Source organism: Polyodon spathula, chromosome 55, assembly GCF_017654505.1.
Source record: "Polyodon spathula isolate WHYD16114869_AA chromosome 55, ASM1765450v1, whole genome shotgun sequence".
Lineage (NCBI taxonomy): Eukaryota > Metazoa > Chordata > Actinopteri > Acipenseriformes > Polyodontidae > Polyodon > Polyodon spathula.
The window spans coordinates 692,178-713,596 of record NC_054588.1 but is presented as its reverse complement, the minus strand read 5'-3'; the positions used below and the strand labels follow the sequence as shown (position 1 = coordinate 713,596).

The 21,419-nt window shown below is 43.5% G+C and overlaps 1 protein-coding gene across 1 annotated transcript; it reads right to left on the bottom strand.

Moving 5' to 3' along the window:
- Window positions 1-3,876: 3,876 nt before the first annotated feature.
- tox4b (TOX high mobility group box family member 4 b) lies at window positions 3,877-21,205 on the bottom strand. The gene is given in 10 exon segments (XM_041239635.1): window positions 3,877-4,050; window positions 8,758-8,894; window positions 9,462-10,210; window positions 10,212-10,317; window positions 11,766-11,846; window positions 12,180-12,473; window positions 13,540-13,803; window positions 14,186-14,434; window positions 16,633-16,701; window positions 21,153-21,205. Coding segments are annotated over 10 exon segments (2,016 nt in total). The 5' UTR covers window positions 21,159-21,205; the 3' UTR covers window positions 3,877-3,989.
- Between the last annotated feature and the right edge of the window lie 214 nt (window positions 21,206-21,419).

Genomic DNA, 21,419 nt, shown 5'->3' with positions numbered 1-21,419 from the left:
GCAATAAAGGCTAGGAAGTCCAGCTACGGGTGTAGATGATTTAATTTGCCATTGCATGTTACACTGTTAAGGTTTAATTATCTTTTATTCCAACTTAAAATGTTTCTAAAGCCATCCGGCAAGAAAACACGCTCCCGCGGCTTCAGCCCCAGGGAGGGGCCGCGCACGTAGTTTTTTTATACGCGCACGTTCCATCCTTATTGACGCGGGTAGCAGCAGCACCGCGTTTTTTAATTCTTGCTCCAAGCTATTTTACTTGCTTACAAGTACAGTTCAACCTTCTGCTTTATTGGAAGCTGGCCTTTGTTGGCTCCCCAGTTTGTTTACATTCCCTCCTGGTGTTTTAGCTGCAGGCAGCAGGCAGGCGCATAAGGGGTATGACAGCAACACCATGCAGCGTGGAGGCTTTGAGCTCAGGGAAAGAAAACACAAATGTATACCAGACTGCAGTGGCACTGGAACACTTTTTAAAGTGGGGATGCTGAAAGCTATTGAACAAAACTGTAACCCCCTTTACATAATGGAAGCCTTGCAAAGCACCCCTAGTTCCTGCGCCCTTGCCAGACTGTGACCTACACCACAGGATGCAGCAGTTGAATTTGAAATTTTTCCTCTCAAAAGAAACCAAAGGTTTCTCAGCTTAAAAGACACCAATAATATTAATTATAGATAAGAAAATAGATTTTTATTACACACTGCTATAATATATAGTGCTTTACTGTTCATATGCTTCCTGGTTATACAGTAAAAAAATATATAGTTATTTTTGTAATTTCCCATTCGTGGGGAGCTCCACCTACTCAAAACACAGAGCAGGCAGGCTGGCCGGGATGAAAGGTCACACTGTGATGTGAACAGAATGAGAAAGGCTGTCAGTGTTTGGCAGCTAGGACTCTCCAGACAAGCTCAAAAGCAGATTTAGAGCAAATTGCAACAGAATCCAGAACCAGTCAGGATGTCTGAGTCAGGAAAACGTAAATCAATAAATACAAATAAAAAAAAACAAAAAACAATGCAAATTAAATTTAAAGCTTGAAGAATAATTATTAAACTAAATGAACAAATAAATCCCAAGACACACAAAGCACTGTTTTAATGTGCATATTTATAGTGGTTTTCCAATATTTGATTTATTTACAGTCATGTTAGTCAACATTTAAACTTCTGTATGTCGGTCCAACACAATCAAACCTGTATTAAATATCAGCTCTCTAAGGACAGCCTGTCTACAGTATAGTTCAGGTAAAACCAAGAGCACAGACAAATACTGGAACAAACACAGCTTGAAATGCGTTTCTTCATATAACAGAATTCATAAACGACTGAATCAAACTGATGCAAAGGATGAGGTCTGAAATAAATAACCCCAGTTCCACTGGAAATAAGTCTCTTTTTAAATAGCAGCCGATGGGGTGCCACTAGGTTTATTTACAATGTGGTATGAATTATACTTTAGCACAATTGAAAATTGGTTTACAGTTTGAGTATTCACACATGAATAACCTGCATTTCTCGCAGCTGTAATAAAACTAGCAAGGCAGTCGGGGGGCTGTTTGACACAGATTTAAAACACAGTGAAAACTAGCTATTAAAATAACTCCAGTAAATCTTACCTAACATTATATTGCTATAATTTGCCACATTCTGACATTCTCAGTAACTTCCACTCTAGAATGACCTTACCAAGTTCAAAATTGTGTAAGCAGTTCTCAGAATGTCAGTTTTGCATGCATGCAGACAGCCTCCATACTGCCCCAGATTCGACAGCACTGGGACAAACACAGCATTAGTCAATCTGAGACTGGTAGAAATTTATCTGTTGGCTAACATGGCCTTATCTGTATCCCTTATATAACAGCATGTATAAATTGTATCAATATATTACACAAAGAAAAGCAATGCATCAGTGCCATCTGGAGAGAGGGCCTCTACTTTCTCCCAGAGGTAATTTTATGGGATACCAGGTTTTTTTTCTTTTTAATATGGGACAAAAAGTACTTTTGGTTTCCTGCTAATTTAAATGTAAGACTATTAGTCACAATTTTAAAAAGATATACAAATATGTAAGGAATAACAATAATAATAATAATAATAATAATAATAATAATTTGTCCCATATTAGACAACTGCAGAATGTCCTCAGTAAGGTTTCATCACAATTGGACAAAGTCAAAAAGTGACACAGAAATACTGTTTCAGATTTCAAGCCTCTCAATAACTTACACTAAAAACACCCTTTCCAAGTTTCATATACAATTAGATTCTCTTTATAACTGTAACACTCAAACTCCCAACAAGAGTTACTAAAACTGAGAACCCCTGTTAGAATGGAACAGGACTGAGTGCAGGGTGAGGCGGCTCCCCTCGTCGAGTTTGAAAAGTTTCTGTATCTTGTTGTCTCTGCTCCAGTCCTGTGTGTTTCTGTATCTTGTTGTCTCTGCTCCAGTCCTGTGTGTTTCTGTATCTTGTTGTCTCTGCTCCAGTCCTGTGTGTTTCTGTATCTTGTTCTCTGCTCCAGTCCTGTGTGTTTCTGTATCTTGTTGTCTCTGCTCATCAGTCCTGTGTGTTTCTGTATCTTGTTGTCTCTGCTCATCAGTCCTGTGTGTTTCTGTAGCTTGTTGTCTCTGCTCCAGTCCTGTGTGTTTCTGTATCTTGTTGTCTCTGCTCCAGTCCTGTGTGTTTCTGTATCTTGTTGTCTCTGCTCCAGTCCTGTGTGTTTCTGTATCTTGTTGTCTCTGCTCCAGTCCTGTGTGTTTCTGTATCTCAGTGTGTGTTTCTGTATCTTGTTGTCTCTGCTCCAGTCCTGTGTGTTTCTGTATCTTGTTGTCTCTGCTCCAGTCCTGTGTGTTTCTGTATCTTGTTGTCTCTGCTCCAGTCCTGTGTGTTTCTGTATCTTGTTGTCTCTGCTCCAGTCCTGTGTGTTTCTGTATCTTGTTGTCTCTGCTCCAGTCCTGTGTGTTTCTGTATCTTGTTCTCTGCTCCAGTCCTGTGTGTTTCTGTATCTTGTTGTCTCTGCTCCAGTCCTGTGTGTTTCTGTATCTTGTTGTCTCTGCTCCAGTCCTGTGTGTTTCTGTATCTTGTTGTCTCTGCTCCAGTCCTGTGTGTTTCTGTATCTTGTTGTCTCTGCTCATCAGTCCTGTGTGTTTCTGTATCTTGTTGTCTCTGCTCCAGTCGTGTGTTTCTGTATCTTGTTGTCTCTGCTCCAGTCCTGTGTGTTTCTGTATCTTGTTGTCTCTGCTCCAGTCCTGTGTGTTTCTGTATCTTGTTGTCTCTGCTCCAGTCCGTGTGTGTTTCTGTATCTTGTTGTCTCTGCTCCAGTCCTGTGTGTTTCTGTATCTTGTTGTCTCTGCTCCTGTATCTTGTTGTCTCTGCTCCAGTCCTGTGTGTTTCTGTATCTTGTTGTCTCTGCTCCTGTGTGTTTCTGTATCTTGTTGTCTCTGCTCCAGTCCTGTGTGTTTCTGTATCTTGTTGTCTCTGCTCTCAGTCCTGTGTGTTTCTGTAGCTTCTTGTCTCTGCTCCTCAGTCCTGTGTGTTTCTGTATCTTGTTGTCTCTGCTCCAGTCCTGTGTGTTTCTGTATCTTGTTGTCTCTGCTCCAGTCCTGTGTGTTTCTGTATCTTGTTGTCTCTGCTCCAGTCCTGTGTGTTTCTGTATCTTGTTGTCTCTGCTCATCAGTCCTGTGTGTTTCTGTATCTTCTTGTCTCTGCTCCAGTCCTGTGTGTTTCTGTATCTTGTTGTCTCTGCTCATCAGTCCTGTGTGTTTCTGTATCTTGTTGTCTCTGCTCATCAGTCCTGTGTGTTTCTGTATCTTGTTGTCTCTGCTCCAGTCCTGTGTGTTTCTGTATCTTGTTGTCTCTGCTCCAGTCCTGTGTGTTTCTGTAGCTTGTTGTCTCTGCTCCTCAGTCCTGTGTGTTTCTGTATCTTGTTGTCTCTGCTCCAGTCCTGTGTGTTTCAGTATCTTGTTGTCTCTGCTCCTCAGTCCAGTGTGTGTTTATTTCACAGTTGCCGCCATGTTGTGTCCTCGGATCGAACACCAAGCCATGAAGATATCCCTGGGAAAACAAACACAAAATTAGTGTAGTGAAATCAATTCAAATAAACTAACACACATTTTATTATATGTATTCCCAGAAACCAATCCCATCCCATAGACTTTAATGTTAATGGCATTCTGATATTAGCAACTGCATTATTATTACAACTGCACTTATTGACAGCTTTATTACTAATTGCCAGTGCTGCAGAGCGCACTTGCATGATTTATACACATACTTCATGCAGCTTTTACAACACACTGACTTCGCAACTGCATATTTCTGGCAGGCTGAGGCAGAATCGTGGCTTTGAAACTGGAAATGAAGGTTATATTATATTTATCTCTATATAGCACCTTTCATAATGGACAAAAAGCGCTTCACAGAGGTAGGCTGTGAACTGTGCATTATATGCAGAGTCACTTGCAATAACATCTCATCCATGTGCAGGACAGAGCACAAGGAGGTGAAGTGACTCGCTCATGGTCACACACACAGTGAGTCAGTCAGTGGCAGAGGTGGGATTTGAACCGGTGACCTTCTGGTTACAAGGCCTGGACTTTTAACCACTGGACCACACTGCCTCCTACATTGTAAAAAGCAGACAAGGCTGGACAATTATTATTTTTTAAATTGTGTTCTTTAGAAGTGATTGTGCAACACATATTTTATGTCTGCTTTACTCATTGTAAGGACAATGGTACCACATCGTTGTGTAGCACTATTTAAGCATACTCCTATTTGTTTTTCACACGCGTGAAGTAAATAGCTTAAAACACATGTATCTCAGTGCCATATTTGTACAACTACAGTATATATTGTTTCATATAAATACACTTAAAACGGGGGCTTTGTTTTTGAAAAAGAAAAATAAGGTATATAAATGGACACTGACATTTGGTTTCTTTTTAATCACTTGATCGTTCATCCTTGACCATGACACGCTTGAGTGACGATGACTGAAGCATGTGCACTTAATCACCTAATTAGTGAAACAGCTGATTGGACACTGGATATGGAGTGATTTCAGCTGTTCAATTACAAGCTTGAATAAAAGCAATAAAGGAAATCACAGAAAAAAAACACTATGCCGCGTCTTTCAAGAGAGCAGCGCCTTCGTGCGATCGGCATGTTGGAGGCTGGACTGGGGCAGCGTGCTGTGCCTCACCGTCTTGGGCGCTCACAGCCAGCGATTCCAAACCTGGCGAGACGGTATAACCAGACCCACTGTCAATGACAGGCCACCAACATAGGAGACCAAGAGTCACAACACCTGCCCGAGATCGACAGATCATTCTGCAGCGTCTCCGTGATGTCAATAAAAAGTCGCTGCACCTGCTCTAAAACAGAGTTTGTCATTTTTCGATCACATCTGGTGAATTTTATCCAAATGTAAGTGATACGTTTCTTTTGATGCTCAGTGTGTGTGCGTGTGTATGTACGTAATATATATATATATATATATATATATATATATATATATATATATATATATATATATATATATATAAAATGTAGCTAGGAAGCAAAAATAATTCAAAATTGTTTTCAAATTAGCATTAGCATCTTGGAATCTCTTGGAACTAATATTCTATTCTGAAGTCATCATCCTCCGGAAGTTTTCTTTTGAAAGACAACTTGTTTATAACTAGTGCTGGGAAGAACACAGGATTTTCAAGTTCGGAGATTCGCTCAAGTTCAACATTTGCTAGAATATTAATAAATTAATAAAAGCAAAGCAGCAGGGGCAGGGGGCGTGGCCCTGTGTGTGTGCCTTTATTTTGCAGCAAGACGTTACACTATGTAACAGAGAAATACCCCAGGAGTAAAGAATACGTGGTGTAGGGCCTCCTTTACCCCGGTGAATTAACTGCAAAACAAACGAGGCCAAATAGCAGCTCAAGTTAAACGTTTGATTGTTTATTCCCATAATAAATAGTATATAAAGTTGACACTGCATTTGATTTATTTATTTTTTCATTCCTTGCCATTCCATTTCTTCACAGTAAAACAGCGGTCATCGACACGTTTTCATACTGTAATACCACGAGGTTTACTTGTGCCTTTCTGTAGCTGAACAAGCAAACTGAAATTTAACTTTAAACACTTCAAATAAAACAAAAACGTGGAAATGGCTTTGTAATGTGAAGGGGAAAAAAACTTGCAGTTTTGGTTCTCATTTATTACATTCCACATAACAAAGTCACAACAAAGTACATAATCTACACAGTCTATATAAAAACACTACACAGCATTTCCAGCAGGTTGGGCACTGTTTAAGAGGCGTTTCAGAATGACGTGCTTGCCTTTCTCCTGTCATGAGATTCTCATTCGCGCTAGTCAGCACAATGCTTTTTCGACCCAGATTGCTTTCCATAGAGATCACTATGCGTGCGCATAATCTGGTTTGTTTACTTTTTGCCGTCTCAAACTTTTAACTAAAGAGGCTTGAGCTGCTGTGTTGATCCTGTGTTTTTTTATTTACACACACACACACACACACACACACACACACACACACACACACACACACACACATACAGCTCTGGAAAAAATTGAGAGTCTTGATCTGGTGGTCCTCCATCCACACCTTGATTGACCTGGCTGTGTGGCATGGAGCATTGTCCTGCTGGAAAAACCAATCCTCAGAGTTGGGGAACATTGTCAGAGCAGAAGGAAGCAAGTTTTCTTCCAGGACAACCTTGTACTTGGCTTGATTCATGCCAAAGCTGCCCGATTCCAGCCTTGCTGAATCACCCCCTGATCATCACTGATCCTCCACCACATTTCACAGTGGGTGCAAGACACTGTGGCTTGTAGGCCTCTCCAGGTCTCCGTCTAACCATTAGACGACCAGGTGTTGGGCAAAGCTGAAAACTGGACTCATCTGGGGGTGCTTCAGCAAGGGTGGAATCGGGCAGATTTGTCTTTGTGAAGGACGCATGAATCAAGCCAAGTACAAGGTTGTCCTGGAAGAAAACTTGCTTCCTTCTGCTCTGACAATGTTCCCCAACTCTGAGGATTGGTTTTTCCAGCAGGACAATGCTCCATGCCACACAGCCAGGTCAATCAAGGTGTGGATGGAGGACCACCAGATCAAGACCCTGTCATGGCCAGCCCAATCTCCAGACCTGAACCCCATTGAAAACCTCTGGAATGTGATCAAGAGGAAGATGAATCGTCACAAGCCATCAAACAAAGCCGAGCTGCTTGAATTTTTGAGCCAGGAGTGGCATAAAGTCACCCAACATCAATGTGAAAGACTGGTGGAGAGCATGCCAAGACGCATGACAGCTGTGCTTGAAAATCAGGGTTATTCCACCAAATATTGATTTCTGAACTCTTCCTAAGTTAAAACATTAGTATTGTGTTGTTTAAAAATGAATCTGAACTTATTTTCTTTGCATTATTCGAGGTCTGACAACACTGCATCTTTTTTGTTATTTTGACCAGTTGTCATTTTCTGCAAATAAATACTCTAAATGACAATATTTTTTATTTGGAATTTGGGAGAAATGTTGTCCATAGTTTATAGAATAAAACAAAAACGTTCATTTTACCCAAACACATACCTATAAATAGTAAAACCAGAGAAATTGATAATTTTGCAGTGGTCTCTTAATTTTTTCCAGAGCTGTGTGTGTGTATATATATATATATATATATATATATATATATATATATATATATATATATATATATATATATATATATATATAAATCTCACGTCACACAGAGCTCTTTTTCACTTGCAACTTTTTAAAACTGTCAAGCAAATTCTGGTGACACAGTAAATAAGTAAATAAATAAATGAATCTGATTAATCCGAATACATGTCAAACAATACTGGTTTGACTATTTGGATACTTGTCCCTGCACTATTTATAACAGCCTGTTCGCAGCACTGCTTCTTCCATCCAGCTGAAGGACTTTTAGTCCAAAACTTCCTGATACAATTGATTTTTAAAACATCATTTATTCACATTTTTGTACCTACATTACCTCTTTCTTTCTGAAAGAGAGAGAGAAAAACACGCTGCACATACCTGTAAATATACACGCTGCACATACCTGTAAATATACACGCTGCACATACCTGTAAATATACACGCTGCACATACCTGTAAATATAGACGCTGCACATACCTGTAAATATAGACGCTGCACATACCTGTAAATATAGACGCTGCACATACCTGTAAATATAGACGCTGCACATACCTGTAAATATAGACAGCTGCACATACCTGTACAGCTGCTTGGGTTTGTGACATACCTGTAAATATAGACACTGCACATACCTGTAAATATACACACTGCACATACCTGTAAATATAGACACTGCACATACCTGTAAATATACACACTGCACATACCTGTAAATATACACACTGCACATACCTGTAAATATATACACTGCACATACCTGTAAATATACACACTGCACATACCTGTAAATATATACACTGCACATACCTGTAAATATATATTCGAGTGGGACAAACTGATTACTCCATTATTCAGATCAAGTGAAGGAACAGCTGGGGGGGCGAGCCACTCACCAGCTCCACTTCCATCTGAGAGAACAGAGAGGGGGAATCACTGCAATGCACAGTGTATGAAGATACTAGAAATCAGCCCGATCAACACCAGCGACCCTCCCCTGATTTCTGTGGAGAGCTCTGTGCTATATTGCACAGTATCTCTAGACCCGTGTTGTTTTACCTGCAGTGGTCAGCCACACACTGGTTGCTGCAGTACTCGTGGTCCCAGCCCTGGCTCTCCACGGGGGTGTTGGTGCAGCCAGCACGCACACAGCGACTGGGAGGGGGGGGCGAGCCACTCACCAGCTCCACCTCCATCTGAGACAACAGAGAGGGGGAATCACTGCAATGCACAGTGTATGAAGATACTAGACATCAGCTTGCTACAAAAGCATGATGCAAGTAAAGGTTTGAAAAGCCTGTAGAAGATAATGTTCCAAATCTTGATGCGTTACGTACAAGACAATGTATGTGTAGCTGTTCTAATAGTAACAATCACAGGGCTTGTAACTCGCACTAGCCCTGCAGCAGCACCCAGTCCTGGGCTTGAGAACTTCCCTCATTTAAGTCCATTATTATTATAATTATTAATAGTATTGAACTGATCAGACGCCAGGAGTTGGAGCAGGATTAGAAACTCACACTCGCCCTGCAGCAGCACCCAGTCCTGGGCTTCACGACTTGCCTTGTTTAGGCATCTTACTGAAATGCACAGGTGCCAGGAGTTTGAACAAGTCTCACCTGTAGGTTTACTTATAGTTCATGCAGCTAAAACGGAGGGTGGGGAACTTTTTTAACCTCATGTGCATAATATACTAACTTGAGGAGAGCCCTGCACCCCAATAAACAATCACAACAAGAATGACATTAAAACATGACAAATACCTCTCCAGCATTGAAGTCCTCAGCCTCCTCCTGCACTCGAGCCCCAGGCGGGGGTGAAGGAGAGGAGGTAGCAGCAGCAGAAACCAGGGGACCAGCAACAGACTGCGCCACTTCCAAACAGGCAGCAGGGGAGGACGAAGCGGTGGAAGCAGAGACCGCACCAACTATGAGAGTGGGAGGGGGAGGACAGGGGCTGACAAGGATTGGAAGAGTGGTCGGGCTCGGGACCACAGCAGCAGCAGGCTGAGCCTGAATGTGCAGAGGGGAGGAGGAGACCGGAGCAGGGGCGGGGAGTATCTTGATCTGCAGACGAGGGGGCTGAGCTGTGGTGACGGTCAGCCCCACCCCCCTGGGTTTGGCCTGCAAAAGGGGCGGGGGCAGCTGCTGGGAGGTATGCACCATCTGCTGCAGGCGGGGGGGTGGGAGCTGCTGCATTTGCTGGAGAGGAGGGGGTTGACTGAGAAAAGGGCGCGGGTTAGAGGTGGGGGAGGCAGCCTGCTGGATTTGGAGCCCCCTAGAGGCGGGGATGACTGTTACCACAGAGGTTGGGATTTGCTGGTGGTGTGAGCCGGAGGACGCCAGCATCTGTTTGGAGATGATGATCTTGGTGACGGTGTGAGTGTGCTGGCTGGGGAGGCTCTGGGAGGAGAGGGGGGGGAACGGGGGCGCAGTAGCCCCCGTTCTGGACCGGGTGATGACCTGCGGGTGGTTCAGGATTATGTTGGAGGTGCAGATGTTGGTTATGGTGTTGGCGCTGGGGGAGGGAGTGTGTCAGTGGGTGGTTTTGGGGGCCCTGGGGGAGTGGGAGGGGGGGGAGGGTTGAGGGAGGCTCTGTAACCATGACTTCCATCACGGTCTGAGAAGAGAAAATAATACAAACGTCAGTGACAAACAAACACAGGAACAGATACACATGCACACTGAGACAGAGACGCAGACAGAGCTCACCACTGGTGGCATCAAAAAACACTTTCAATAAATAATAAAGTGTACTTTCTTTGAGCATTCTGCATTGATACCCATGTAGGTGTTTTAAAGTGTCACACGTGCTTATTTACAGTGTCTGAGGACTTCAAACTGACTCCCAGACAGTGCTGATTGAATTTTCTGTTTGCACAACATTATACAGAAACAAGTTGAAGTGGGTTTTTTTTTTGTTTTTTTTTAAATATCTCATTTTGGAATCTATCTTGTAGTCATTCATGAAAGCTCATGAGGATAATGGAATAACTACAGCAGCAATGGAAAGAAGACTCCCATTGCATAGCAGTTTGATCCATTCCTGGTTTTACTGAGTAATAAGATACACCCGAGGTATGCACTAGGGCTCATCAAGCTTGTAGTCAGACCTGGAATGGCTGAATCTGCTTTGCAATGGCAGTCTTGCCCCCATCCAGAGTGTGTGTTCTACACCATCCACTCTGTATACCGAGGGTGTCGGGGTCCAATACAAATCCACTATATACTGAGGGCAGCGATATAGCGAGAGACCCACAGAAAAACAAACGGGCTAACAAACAAATACTGTACTCCAGGGTCCAGTACATATCCGCTACGCAACCTGCTTTTTCGCATTTTTCATAGAAAAAGCAGCACACCGTTTTAATTCGTACAGCGGAGGGTAATTGCGTCTCACCAACTTCAGTCTCCAATTAATTTCATGAGTCTGCCTCTCCTTTCTCAAATGCACAAACCCGCTGCATTGAAAGAATCCACTCCCAACATAAGAGGCTTGTTGCTAGGGAGCCGACTGCCTTGTGGCTTTTGCTAGTGCACTGCTGCCACACGTGACTCGCTGGATAAAATAAAAACAGCTTCAGCAGAAGATATTTAACTTGCTTTGTGTTGTTGTGCAATGCGTGTGTACATGATAACAGCACAATAGTAATGTTTTGATTTGAATTGTTTTGTATATTGTCGTTTGCATAATTCTAAGTGCCTATGTACACTGGCGATACATCCAAATCTGCAGTATAGCGAGGGGCGACAATGACGGGCGGGTGTATTATTATTCATTTGTCATCTAGCAGACACTTTTATCCAAAGCAGCTTACAGAGACTAGGGGGTGAATTATGCATCAACAGCACATGCTGCTGCAGAGTCACTCACAAGAGGACCTTGGTTTTGTGTCTCACCCGAAGGACGGAGCACAAGGAGGTTAAGTGACTTGCTCAGGGTCCCACACAGCGAGTCGGCGGCTGAGCCGGGATTTGAACCACCGGGAACCTCCTGGTAACGAGCCCCTTTCTTTAATCACTGGACCACCAAGCTTACCAGGCAAGCAACGTGATTGGCTGTCTTACCTGAGAGACCTGGCTGGCCCGGTAGGCTGCGAGTGCTTTCAGGTACTCCTTCTTGGCAGCCTCAGTCTTCCTTTTGTAAACCTGGAGAGGGAGAGGGGGAGAGTCTAGTACTGTGTGGTGCGTGCATCTGGTTCAGAAACAGCCTTGCCAACACACTCATAAGACTAGAGTGGTTTACTTTGAAACCGTGCCCTGTGTCTGCCATCTTGGCTCAAACCTCTCCATAGTCCCTGAACAGTGAGCCGCCTCTGCACAAGAGCCAAAATGGCGTCAGTTTCACCCCATTCCATTCCCATTTCCAGCGAACCCATCAAGAGTATCAGAGTAGAAGGTTTTGCTGTGAAACTGCAGCACAATTTTCTTCAGTTTCACTTAGTCCCCCAGGTAGTCATCCAGCTTGACCCTAGTCCCCACCTGTTTCTGCTCCTCTCCCAGGCTGTCCCACATGGAGGCCACGATCTTGCTGACCTCCCCGAAGGTGGCGCTGGGGTTCTGCCCCTTGATGGCGGCCTGCGTGTCCCTGAAGAACAGCGCGTAGGCCGAAACAGGCTTCTGGGGCTCGTTCGGATCCTTCTTCTTCTTCGTCGTTGTCTTCTTAGGGGGCTTGGCCTTGCGGACCACCACACTGCCCCCTACCCCCACACTCGCTCCCAGCAGCCCAGGGGACACGGTGACAGGGGACTCCACTACGATACGCTTCTCAGATAGCTAGAGAGAGAGAGAGAGAGAGAGAGCGAGGAGAGAGAGAGGAGAGAGGAGAGAAAAGAGAGGGTGAGAGAGAGAAAGGAGAGAGCGGGCGCAGAACAGGGGAGAGGCAGAAAAAGAAAGAGGGGAGAGAAGGAAATAATCAGATGGAAGCCCCGGATTCTGATTAACAGGAATGTCCTAAATTCACTGCAATCAGAGAAGCAGCTCCCTAGGTGTGTGTTAAAATGCAAGCTTGACACTACGGGGCAGGTATGCAATACCTTGTCAGAACCTAACCAACTAAATGCAATCCTATTGTAGCTGCAACTATTTGTCTTGCATGTGTTTCGTCAGTGCGATAGCAAATCCTATTTCTCTTGTCAGGAGTGTCCAATCATTCGAGAGTTCAGGAGCTCATATTTAACGTTTGTGTCCAGCGAACTTCCATGATTCAAGATGCACTCACTCAAAGGGCTTATAAGGGAATGAACGGAGATGGAAGTCCATTGGACACAAGCATTTACATGACAAAACAACTACCTCCCCAAATATGTCCTGTATTGCAGGGTACTATGCTGTATTGCATTGCACTCCACTGTACAACACAGCTATGTACTGCACACAAGTACTACTGTATTGCACTGTACTATAATAACTGGTCAGAAACGTTTTCAATGGGCTCATCCAGTTGATATTTCCCGTAATCCCCAGCACGCTGAGAAGGGGAAACACGCGCTCATTCACTCCAGCGACAGAGCGACCCCAGCCAGCGCGAGCCGTCAAGCTGAAAGCAATTCCAACCCTGCCTCACATAGCTGCTCTCTCCTCACTCGCTTCTCAGCCGGGAAAACGTTGCTCATGAGACAGTGTAAAGAACACTGCATGGGGTAGTGTGTGATAAATGAGAATGTAATGCCCAGCCTCTGGGTTTATGCAGCATGCCACCCCTCGGGTGAGCATTCAATTCATCACACACTACCCCTGCACTATTCTATGTACAGTATTTCAGTGGTGTGATTTGTACAGTGCACTGCAGTGCAATACAGTAGAGCACTGAATGGCTGTGACTGTGCTGCAGGAGCCCCACCCTCTTGAACTCCTCAGCCTCCTCCTCGAGCAGGGAGCTGGAGGGGGAGGGTGTGTCCGACAGCGGCTCTTGCGGGGACTGTGGGCGGGGCACGGTGGTCCCTCCCCCCAGGCTCAGGCCCAGCTGCGAGGTCAGCTCCGATTGGTCGATGGTGGTCAGGTGCCTATGGCCCATCAGTCCGTGGTGGTTGAGGTCTGACAGAGGCACGTTGATGGTCATGGAAGAACTGGAGGCGTACTGGGAGCCCAGCGAGTGAGACAAGTCCTGAGGGGAGAGAATTGACACAAAGGAGGAGTTCATTATACAGCACAGCCTCCTTCACAGAGATCAGACCAATGCCTGTGAGCTCTCTCACTAGAGTCAGCACAGATTAGTCAGCTAGAAAACTGACAGAGCGCATGTTAACGTGTGTGTGTGTGTGTGTGTGTGTTTAAAGTGCATAGCAACAGCGAACTAGCAAAGTCAATATCTCAATTGTATTCTGCTGTTAAAACAGAAAGTAACTGTGCTGCATGCAGTTTCAGGTGGACAGCTAAGGTTGCAATACATTAACATATGAATGGCATTTTAGAACTTTATTAGATAGTTTTTAAAACTCCAAGCAGTTTAAAATATAGTGCATGAACAGCCCCCCCCAAAATCTCACCATATTGAGCGTGGCCCCAATCAGCTCCCCGCCACTGCCCCCGATGTTGAGGTGCTCAAGCCCCTGGGAGGTGAAGGGGGTGCTGTACCGCACAGGGTCAGCCCCAGCGCTGCCCCCTGCTGTCAGGGTAGGGTCCTGCAGCTCGTCGAAGTGCCCCCCAACATCGGAGACCGCCAAGGAGGGGTCGGGGTCCAGCGAGATTGGGGGGATCTCGAATTCCTCATCCCCCAGGCTCGGGGTGTGGAAGGTCTGGAGCCGGAAACAAGAAGGAACACAGAGTGAGGATCAGGAGTGCCAGCGGACTCTTCTGTAGATCAATGCAAAAATCTGACATGCACACACAGATATGGACTGACAGACACCTCCATGTATTCCAAAATACTGACACAATCACTGATGAGTGCTGAAGATTCACTGAATACACGTACCCCCCCTAACTACTAAACACTCACAAGTTCTGAATTTTGAAACACTAAAAGCAACAATGCATTTTGACTAGAAGTAGAGTGGGCTGAGCAGGGCGTGATCACATGATGCCCCTTGAGGTGGTCAGTGTGTGCGAATTGTGAATGCAGCAGTTTTTAAATCGATGCAAGATTATCCCAGTAATCATCAATTGCAAAATGAATATATATTTTTAATACGACTTCTTGTCCACTACACATCTGTCTTCAAATATTTAAAGAATGTTTGAGTAGTTTTATGTTTACAGAGTTCTAAAGTAACTACATGTCGCAGAAGACAGCGAAACCTGTCGAGGATTTTATTGTATAACAGTTTGTTACACAAGACAAGCAGCCATTGAACTTCCAGACTTCGCCGTGCCGCCATATCTGAGGAACCTAATCTACCTATTTTAGACAAAACCACACCGACCACATTCTACTACACATACAAACTGCTTTCAGATAGACTTAATACCCTTTCATCTTTCTGAATCCGTTTTCACATTATTCTGACAGTCAGAACATTTATAATAAATAAATAAATAAACAATTTAATATTTTGGGCTGACATTTCAAAACCAAATTCCAAACTCTCAAATTACACAATTGGTTAAAGCTATGTGCCGGAAAACACACACTCTTTGAATTATTATCCTATCAGGTGGGTGCTGGAAGATATGTGGGTTGGGTTAAGTGGCAAGCATTCAGGTTTGTCGAAGTTTAACTCATTCTCTGCTCAGAGACAATGGCAGCAGCAAGTGGTATGGCACTGACAGAGTGGCTGTCTCGCTGCCACGCTCTCCTGACAGGCTTGGCAGAGTGGCTGTCTCGCTGCCACGCTCTCCTGACAGGCTTGGCAGAGTGGCTGTCTCGCTGCCATGCTCTCCTGACAGGCTTGGCAGAGTGGCTGTCTCGCTGCCACGCTCTCCTGACAGGCTTGGCAGAGTGGCTGTCTCGCTGCCACGCTCTCTTGACAGGCTTGGCAGAGTGACAGATGTGTTTTTGGGGCAGGAATTCTCCATTTACAAAGTTTTAATATTTTAGTGGCAATTTTTTTTTTCAAAACTTCAATCCAAGATGGGCACCAGGCAGGAAATCTAGTTGAATCTGGTGCATAAAAAAGCATTTTTACACTTTTAAAACTTTTTTTTTTTTTTTTTTTTTGTATTTTAATCAAAACTATTGATAATAACCTATGTGGGGTTTCTGTTTGTTGAAATCAAAAATACGTTTGGCCGCCCTACTCGAGTCTTTTTCAGTGTCTTCATTACATGCAAACCTTGCAGATCTGCCACCTGCCTCATCACACTGGGGTCTAAGGACAGTGTTATGGCCGCTGTTTACAATTTTAACCCAACCTCTGACACAGACATAGAGTGGGCAGGATTGAAGCAGTTCTCAGCGTGAAGACTCGAATGCATTTTCTTGTCTCTCAGTAGAGAGAAAAGTACCACTGTCATTAAATTAAACTCTTCTGTACCAGCTTGCTTACAAACTCACAAGACAAGGGAAGTGGCCATGCAGCTGGAAGTGTGCAGCTGATTGATTCTGCTCTTTGGAGATTTTCTTCCAGTTATTGATTAATAAAGCTTGGTGGTCCAGAGGTCAAAAGAAGGATTTGTTACCAAGAGGTTCCCGGTTCAATCCCAGCTCAGCTACTGACTCACTGTGACCCTGAGCAAGTCACTTAACCACCTTGTGCCCTGACGTAAAACAGAGGTCCTATTGGAAGGGGCTCTTCCGGCACAGCTGTGATGCATAGTTCACCCCCTAATCTCTGGAAGTCGCTTTGGATAAAAGCATCTGCTAAATTACTCAATAATAATAATAATAATAATAATAATAATAATAATGAGGGAGGTGCAGCCATCAAAAAGAGCCCCCCTACTTCAATGTGTTGTTCCCCCATGCACATTTAACAATGAAACGACAGGGAGCAGTATTGGGCTACTGCACTTGGTCCCTGTTCTGCACAGTTAAGGACTCAAACATGCTCTCTACCTCTGCTGACGAGAGGAAGGGGTCTACAGCTCCACTGATGGCGAGATAGTGATCATTCCCTCCTGGAAACTGAAACACACAATAAGAGAGGATTGTTCGGAGAGGGAAAACCACCAAAAGGGGGCAATCTGTGAACTCGGGTACAATTACGCCTGCAATTGTCTGATAGAGGGCTATTGAGTGGAGTGTTCCATTCAAAGCTCCTACAGTACACAGGGCTAACACAATCACTCTGATAAATCTTATCCAATACGTACTCTATTACCAGCACAGATCTCACGGTCTCCTCTCTGAAAGAGGCACCCATTATGTTAAGGTGGATTAGAGTTTTAATGGTATCTTGCATAACGTTTGTAAAACCCTTATAAATAACTGTGGATCGTTTATTTCAATCAATACCTTCAGTTACTTACAGCACTTAAACATTTTCTAATTCCCACTGATAAAGAAATTAAACAGGTCCATTCCTAATGGTTTAACCCCTCAGTTCAACTCTCAAAGGGCCTGGTTGTTTCTAACTGGGTAGGCAGAACAACATGTTGAAAACCTGCAGTTAGAACCATTCCTGGTTTGACAAGGAGTTTAATGAGTGGGGCTAATCAAGCACGTAATAAAACCTGGAATGCGTGAAACTGCTATGCAATAAGAGTCTTCTTTCCATCCCTGCGCTGTTTAATGTATATTTTCCTTATGCTGAGTGGAACTTTGCACAGCTCATCCAGAACTTCAGACGCTCAGTCAAACTTTGCATAGGCAAAACCAGAAGAAACTACGATTGTACCAGCAATGCATAAGGCTCTTATGTCGACTGCTATACCACACACTGGCAGTTAAACCCTCATTAGATAGATCAGGGCTTCTCAAACTCGGTCCTGGGGACCCCTCTGCTGTGGCTGCTGGTTTTCATTCCAACCCAGCTCTCAATTACTCAACTAGACCCTTCATTGAACAGATAATTTGCTTAATTACACCTTTTTACTTGTTTTCAGCTTTTAAAACAGCTGCAGTTCAAGTTACTTATAGCTAACTTGAAATATGCAACTGTTCAAGAGCTAAAAACAAGTTTAAAAGGTCTAATTATACAAATTATCAGTTCAGTGAAGGGTCTAGTTGAGTAATTGAGAGCTGGGTTGGAATGAAAACCAGCAGCCACAGCAGAGGGGTCCCCAGGACCGAGTTTGAGAAGCCCCGAGATAGATAATACACATCGGATATAAAACCAACAGGTGCAATGAAGAAGCACTCGAGCCATTTAATCCATTCCAGACAACTTCTTGAGAGCATGAGAAACTGCTTCGGAACTTGTTTTCGACAATATTAAGCAACGCAATGCATGAAAATATATATATATATATATATATATATATATATATATATATATATATATATATATATATATATATATATAATCTCTACACACACATTACACAACTTCAAAACTGTGAAAGTCATGAGAAGTTAGAAACTCAACAGGTAGAAACTCAAAACAAGGTGCGGTGAGCGGCGTGCACGTCCATGCCGGCTGTAACTAGAGTTTCTGAGTCTGTTAACGAATTAAAAAAAACCCCAAACCACTCTGTTCCCCAGTTCGCTCGCAAGCTGTTATCCGAGAGCTGCTGTTCACTTGACTGAATCGAGGCGGCTGGGAAACCCGAGTAGAAATGGAGGTCCATCTCCACTGTCCTTTACAGCTAATTGCGCATTATTATTAGCAGGTTAACAACATGCAATGGCAGTCGGCACACGGGCCCGTGTTGTTTTTTTGAAGTCAACACTGACACCACACGGACAATGCCATTATTAAAGGTAGAGCTGACTTGATTCGCGAATTAAAACCCTTTAAATATGGTTGAGCGGTTACTCGTTTCCAGCACCTGCTTGCTTGCAAAGCCCAGCTTTGCTTCACAAGACCAAACTGCAGGCCACCGCGGAAGAGTCCATTACACAGCACTGGGGTGAACAGATTGCCGTCTGATTTTTTTTTTTTAATTAATTAATTAATTAAGTAATTAATTTTTTCGTCAATCCGGCGCGTAATCGTGATAGAAATAATTTACAAAAAAAAAAAAACATAAGTACCATAAAACGCAAACAGAAAGAGTATATCAACTCGACTTTTACCCCCCCCCCCCCCCCCCCCCCCCCCCCCCCCCCCCCCCAATAATAATAATAATAATAATGGACGGCTCCAGTGCGATCCCTTGGTCGGCTCTGCGTTAACACTTTCCTGACCACAGCACGCCAGCAGCCGATTCCCGTAAACCCTCCCTATGAACACCGTGTAACGCTGGGCTTGTCCGTGTTAAAGCTGTACCACAAGCAATTCGTTTTTACACAATAATAACCGTGTTTTTGCTTCGTTTAGAGGTATCTGTTAGCTGCAGCTTTCTGATCACTCCAATGTGAAAGAGACAGGCAGACAGCACCCCCAGTTACTGTAGAGCTGTGCACACTGCGATCTAGTTTACTTGTGATTTTAACGGTTCTCTTCTACGATGTTGAAGCCGCATGGTGTACTGACTGCCCCCCTCTATCGCCAGCTGCTTCAAGTAGCACAGATAATTTGATTAAGTGATCATATTAAACTGTCACATGTCCTTTCTTATTATCCCCTTGGTCAGACGTAGCTGTAAAATAATGTTTCTAGCATAGTTAAAAAAAATAATAATAATAATAATTTGACCATTATAGTATTTCACTCTATGCCCTTGTACTACCTCCATCGATGGTTATATAATAGCCATTTCTGCACCCCAGTTTAAAATAAAGGGGAGGGCAGTTCTTGTTGACAGTCCAGTTTTTTTCACATACTGTCCCCAAAGGAAGTCATTCTCAGGTGTCCTAACACTTCCTGTCTCTCTTTGAATCACAGAAACGGTTCCCAAGCGACAGTATGAATGTCTCACTATTATCCGGGGTCAGTACTGTACAGTTCAAAGGTGCATACACCATCCCAGTGCATTCACGGTTATCGTGCACAGTGTGTGTGTGTTTCGGTCGGTTGTATGCAGTGCGCTTTGTATTTGTAGTGTATATCTGCAACTACTGTTATCAACTGCAAAAAAATAAATAAAAGTTTGCCTTGATTCACTCGGCACCGCACATTCTCAGTCTTTGCTACTTCGCCCTGATCAGACCCCGGGGAGATATTTGATGTTTTCGGAGTTTTAATTGATTTAAATCATGTTGGGAATGTAAACTATTTCCTGGGACCTCAGACCTTAGGTACCTGCTCCACCCAAATTCCCATTCCTAGCTCCTCCCCTCGTGTATATGCTAAAGTAACTATTTCAATGAATTAATGAAGTACCTGCGAGAGGCAGCGGGGCGTCAGGTATAAAAAAAGGTCCCTTTTAGTTTTATTAATCTCAGGGCTGCTGCAAAGGCAGAGCCAATAGGCTGAACACCGTCCACGCTGCCTGGACAAGGAGAGCGAAACCCTCCGACTGCCATGAGGGTAACCCGGGATCGGGGCCAGAAGAAACGAAGCCCTCAAGTCGGGTTTGTACAAGAGTAAAGATTAGTTCAGGGAAGGTAGATCCCCGTAGTATAGCGAGGTGAATAAGCGGGCCCTGAATGCAATAGGGAGTAGCGCAGTAGCATTTTCACCGCATATTTGATTTGATTTGATTTGATTGATTGATTGATGTGTACAGTGTTTTTTTTTTTTTGCTTATTGTACACTGCCCTGTCTGAAATCCGTGCCCTGAAATTGCTGGTGGTCTCACGCTAGCTGTTCAGTTGTATGTAAACAAAACACTGCAACATAAATAAATAAATAAATAAAAAAGTGTCGGATATGATTTGCTACTCCTTTATCCGGATACTCGTCTCCGTGTGTCCATATTTCAAACACGCCCTCCACATGTCTCTAATGCTGTCCTGTCTAGTTTATCAAGCATCACCTCACGCTGCGCCTCCATTCTGCTTGGAATACTTATTTCCAAACCTAATTTGATGACGTGTAATATTTATTCAGCAGCGATAATGATCTGATTTACTGTATATCGGTTTTTTTTTACGTTTCTATGTTTTATGCTTTAACAAATAAAATCACACATCAATGCATTTCCCGATATATCTGCTAAAACGGCATCACGTGTGTGTGTTTGTATGTTTGTTTAGAAACATAAAGTTGAATTATTTACAAAGTAAAAGGCCAGAAGCACACTCTGACGTCACTGCGAGTTATTTGCAGGCGAGAAAACGGGTCTAGCTTTTTATAAACACACTTGAATCGAAATATTTGAAATCTGTGTGGATAAAGTTAACTGTCTGATCTGAAATTAAGATTAAACAATTTAAAAGGAAGAACAACAAAAAAAAAAAAAATCTTAAACCATGCCAACTAAACCGGCAAATCGACGAACATGCTTTTACAACTTACTCTAAATTTTTCAAAAAAACACCCCACAAAACAGGATTTTTTACAAGTGCAGCCCGGCAAGCAGCCCGGGTAATATTCTTTTGATTTTTCTTTTTTTTAGTTTTGATTACATTTAATTAAAATTACTCCTCACCTCCATTGTCACGGATTTCAAACGACAACTTCCTATCGACAGGGAACCGGCTTCCGGGCTCCAGTATCCAGGAAGTGGCGTCACACCCTCGGAGCCCACTGACCTCTCTGAGACGCGGGGTAACGGTTTATCTTCTTCAAAACCTTGTCTGTGAATTCAGAGTTTCAAACACAGCGGGTCGCGTTTTATTTACTCGGTTTCAGTCACTTTTATTTCAAATAAGAGAGAGAGCGAGAGAGAGAGACTCTCTCTATGTTATTTCTGCTC